The 4,862-nt window shown below is 45.6% G+C and overlaps 1 protein-coding gene across 1 annotated transcript in view; it reads left to right on the top strand.

Moving 5' to 3' along the window:
- The window catches only part of LRRC16A (leucine rich repeat containing 16A), a 116,494-nt gene extending 111,761 nt beyond the window's left edge, over nt 1-4,733 (top strand). Inside the window, 1 exon segment of the mRNA XM_010140335.1 lies at nt 3,679-4,733. Coding sequence (XP_010138637.1) covers nt 3,679-3,815 — 137 coding nt within the window. The 3' untranslated portion in view covers nt 3,816-4,733.
- Nucleotides 4,734-4,862: the final 129 nt, after the last annotated feature.

Genomic DNA, 4,862 nt, shown 5'->3' with positions numbered 1-4,862 from the left:
GAGTAAATTCTTTCTTTCATTTTTTATTCATTTTGATGTTTTTCTTTATTACTGTGCTACTTCCTCACTCGGTCATTCCTCTGTCCTTGCTCTCTGTTGCCTTTCAGGCCAGTGTGCTTGGTTTATTTCTGCAACTGGTAAATCACTGCAGATCTGCCTAAGTTAGTAAACAAAATTACATCTCCTGCAAAAGCAAGCTGCAGATTAGATGATACTTGATTCTAAAATTGCTTTATGTTAAGGGCTTTAACGGTACTTTGTGGGACAATCTCAAAATGCACCTCTTTACACAGCGTACCGGTAAGATCGGGCTGCAGTTACCGACATATGCCAAGATCTGGACTAAATTTAAGCAGACATCTGGCATACTGATTACTACTCTTTGAACAATCGATTAAATGGGATGGATAAGTGAAATTACTTCTGTTACTTTCCATACATGGGCCTACGGAACGACGTAGGGGTATAAACGAATCCTTTTCTCTGCTAGAGCAAACAGGAGATTGGCAAAAAAGAGATACAGCTCATGACGGTGCCAAGCCATCTGGCAGCGTGAAAACCACTTCGGGGCAGTATTCTACCAGTGCAGAAGAGGAAGCTAATGTGCTTGGGCAGAGGAAGGCACAGCCAACTTCTGGTTAGAAGTTTTCATTTTTCATCAAGACCGTGCTTGATAACTGGCACTAACAATCACTGAGAAGAAGCCACAAAAGGGTGTGGGGTTGGCATTGGATTATGAAGGAAAAAACCTCATGGGATTCTAATCATCGTCCTGTCCCTGTGGGAACTGCGTGGTGTGAAAAAAATTTCCAGGTGAAGAACGCGTGTGTCTTTTTCCTTCATGGCAGCGCCAGTGACCAGCAGCGAACAGCACCCGCAGCCCTCTGCAGAAGAGGGCTCCTTACAGACCGTGGCTGCTGGTGGCACGCTGCCGTGTCAGTACGCTGCAGGTAGACCCTCCGCTGCTTTGCGCGCTTGCGCTTCCGCACCTTTCCTTTTTAACATGCGTGCACTGAAGCGCTTCAAAATACATTTCAGCCTGAATATTGTTAGTGCCAGTTTCAGCACACCACTCACGAAACCGTTGGAGAACTGGGTGTAATGGAGTGTTTCGCCATAGGAGTTTGATTTTCAGCTGCACAAACAAAATAAAAACCCCACCAAAAGAAGCCAAACCCAGCAGCGTGCTGCATGCTTAAGCCACGCTTCCTGAAGAGCAGCTTTGACTAGTAGTGAACTCTTTCAGTAGGGTATAAAAATGCTTGGTTGATCTCTGTTTCTAAAATATGAAAGCTCTTGTTCTCAGATGGTACATGCTTCTCTTCACCTCTTAACTGGATTGTTTGAACAGTGACGTCTTACGCAGTTACGTTTACCCACAGTTTTCCCATTTATAAGGCATCATGTATCCCGTTTGTACAACCCTCAGCACAAAACATATAAGCCGATTTCCTTTTCATATTGTAGAATCAAACTTAGCCCACCCGTACTTGGAATCTCCCCCCTCATCATAATTGAATTATTGTATTTTAGTTCATTCTCAGATACCTCTCTGAAAAAGTAAGATTCAAAAGCGGAGATGCTGCCGCAGATCTGCACAGGTCACCTGTGTGTGGTTTCACCAGGACAAGGGTAAGCTCTTGTGGCAGAAGCCTGCGTGCGAGACTTAAATGCCCAAATATATTTTTCAGGTATTTTGGGGGCAAACTACCTGTCTTGATTCATCAGGCCATAAACTACAATGGCTGCTGGAAGATGTGTTCTGGGTTTTGTTTGAAGAGTGAACAGAGGCCAGGCAACAGCCATGTAATTATTAAGAGATACAAATACCAATCAAAAATTTCCTGGCACCTGTTTCTTTGAAAAGTGATAGTGTTCGTGAAGGTGGAAATGCCTAATTTTTTTTTTTTTTTACAGAATGTAGGATCTTAATCATCTCCGATTCTATTAAATAGCTTTAAAAACTTTTCCTCTTCTTTCGCAACTTGCAAAGCCAGGATAAGAACGCAACAAGTGCTCTGGCTCTCATTTCCCCCCGAATCTTGGCTAGCACAAATAAGAAAACAGGTATTTTGGACTCTGGAGGACTATTTGGGTAGCAAACGTGCCGTGTGTGCAGAGTGGGTCTCTGCAAGATGTGCACTGGCTGTGTCCGTTCTGCGTTCATCACGGCAGAGATCCAGGTGGACAATGTCTCTGCCAAGTGAAGAAGGGGCAGAGCTTTCTGTCCCCTGTTTCTTGGCCTGTTGTCACACACCAGCACTGTCTGGGGAGTCAAGCTTAGGGATACATGGAGTGTCCTTGCCCAAATCCTGCATCCCTGCAGCTCAGCAGCATCAGCGCCCTCAGGATTCCTCTCTGCATCTTCCGCATTCCTGGCAGACCCTAACACAGCCTGGCGCAATTTGAAACGGCCACAGCATGCTGCTTGTCTGCCCCTGCTCCGGCTGGTGACGGGGCAGGCTGTCCCTTGCGGCACTGAGACTTGGGTGGGGGTACGCAGGGAAGGAGAGGTGGTCCTTCATGGCCACCGCGGCTGCTGGTGCCTTGTTGAGAGAGGTGTGCACAAACGTGAACAGGCACAAGGAGGAGTGCGGGCCGTAGCTGGGCGTCCTTGTCTGAAACAGCGGAGCAAAGAAGGTCTTGTAACCGTCACGTTTAATTTTGTGGGGGTGAAGTGAGATGACTTGCAACAAAGTCACGTTTAAGGGCCGCTCTGTGTTGAAAGGTTCATTCTGTTCTGAAGTATGAGATTTCTAAAGCTATAGTCCTTGCATGTCGTCACCCCCGTGATGTGTATAATAACTCTGTTACCGTAGCAATTGTAGACCACTGATTAGATCAGATTTCCTAACGAGGTTTTAAAACCTTCTTTCCAATTTATTCCAAAGCTTATAGGTTTGGGGGAAACCCCGGTCTTACCAGGATTTTAGAGCGGTGGATGGACAAAATGGGTTTGCACTGAGGTCACGGGAAGTGGGTACGTCCTCCTGCTTTCTCCACTGCTGAGCCTAGCAAGGTGCAGAGCCTGTGGTCTCAGCTGAGAGAGGTGCAAGGTGGGCTCAGAGCCATGGCTGTCCCCCCCATCAGGGAACAGGGAGGGTATCGGCACCTGGCAGTGTTGGTGGGGCAGGGAGCAGGAGTTCAGGTAACTGGGATGCCAAGGCGAATGTCTGTCCCCATTAAGGGCTGCTGAGTCAAAAGGGAGAATACACACGTGTCCTGTTAGGGACACAGGCTTGCCTGGGACATGTGCCGCTGGTCTGAGGGATACCTGGTGGGGACGCCCGCCTGAGCAGTCAGGAATGCACCATCTGAGATCCAGCCCCGCTGGAAAAAAAGAGTCCTGCTCTGGTTTTGAAGTGGTGTGATGAGGAGAAATTCTCCAGGCCGTTTCTAACTGTAATGTTCATCCGTGTCACAGTGAAGTATTGAGTTTCCTATTTCAAGTTTGCCTGCTTGCCAACCAACAGTGGAATAAAGTTTGCTCCAACTCTCTCTCTTTGCTCTCACCTTTTTCTGGGTTGAAGAATTAATGGACCTATGCCCACTCCCACTGGTGCAAATCAGTTCAGTGGGAGCAGGAGCAGGTCCTGTGCATGAATGACTTTTCTTTAAATGATGTTTCGTCCTCTCACTTCTACAATCATTAGTAAGACTTATTTCTGTTTTACACAGCTGCGAAAAGAAGCCCCGGGCAGCAGGCTCACGAGTTCCAGGAGCTGAAGCAGAGGTCCTTAAGTAAAGACGGCCATCAGGGAAGCAAGTCCAGTGACTCTGGCGAAGAAGCAGATAAAGATTTTATTTTTGTTTAGCAATCAGTACAAGTGCTTCGTAGCGCGAGAGCTTTTTGTAACAATCAGGGTAGAGCAATCAACAGCCCTTCTAGCCAGCTGCTCCTTCACCACTGGTACATTTCCGAGCAGAAACCCGACCTTCCAGTGGTGATGTACAGTACACTCACTCGGCATCGATTCAGCCCTTAATTTCTGTCCTGTACAATGCAGACAGTCCTTCCCACGCCTTTCCTAAAGCCAGTGGTTCTTTCTTGGTTTCTACTTGAATTCCTCTGAAGCAGCTACAAAGAGTGCCCTGCATTAGGGCATTTAGAAGGCAAAGCGAATTAACTGGACACTGTCTTACACTAATAATCTGTACAGCAGGTAATGTGTTGTACTGCTGAATGTAAATGTGTCAGATCTGCACGTGACTTACCTATAAATATCTTCCTGCGGTATGCAATTGCACATTGTAATTATATTAAAAGAGCACACTAATAAAATAATTTGTATAGATTATATATATTAAATGCTTGGGTATGGTTTTTACATTCTCCCATAGGGAGCTTCTTTCTTCCTGTTCTCGTACTGTACATAAAGCTCCAACGCTTACATTTGTGTACCGTCAAAAAGCACAACAGAGAAGGATTGGGATGACGTCTAATCATGGTATGCTTCCACGTTCATATAGTACTGTATATAGTTGATTGGAATGAGGGCAATTGAAATTTTATTAATATTGGTGTTTTCTAGAGGCCTTCCTCAGTTCTGTCCACGTATTAGCTTCCTTCCAATGTGTAATTCCACGAGAAAAATAGTTCCACATCTGTAAAAACATTTCAGCTTTTGAGGGAGGGGGTACAGATTTCACAGCTACCCACTTGCATTACAGATTGAAGGGATTTTATTCATATGTATATTTGTAACAATAAAAAAATGATTTTACAACTGAAATACTGGTCCCTGTTTTTACGGCACTGTTTGTGGTCTGACAGTCTCTGCTCTTTGAATGATGGCAGCGTCAGGTAGACAAAGTGTGCAGTTAAGACAAAACCCCTATAACCTTTCTCCGCTTCTGATAAC

Source organism: Buceros rhinoceros, unplaced genomic scaffold (genome assembly GCF_000710305.1).
Source record: "Buceros rhinoceros silvestris isolate BGI_N320 unplaced genomic scaffold, ASM71030v1 scaffold4590, whole genome shotgun sequence".
Lineage (NCBI taxonomy): Eukaryota > Metazoa > Chordata > Aves > Bucerotiformes > Bucerotidae > Buceros > Buceros rhinoceros.
The sequence above is the reverse complement of the archived record's forward strand: the minus strand, read 5'-3'. Positions and strand labels throughout refer to the sequence as shown.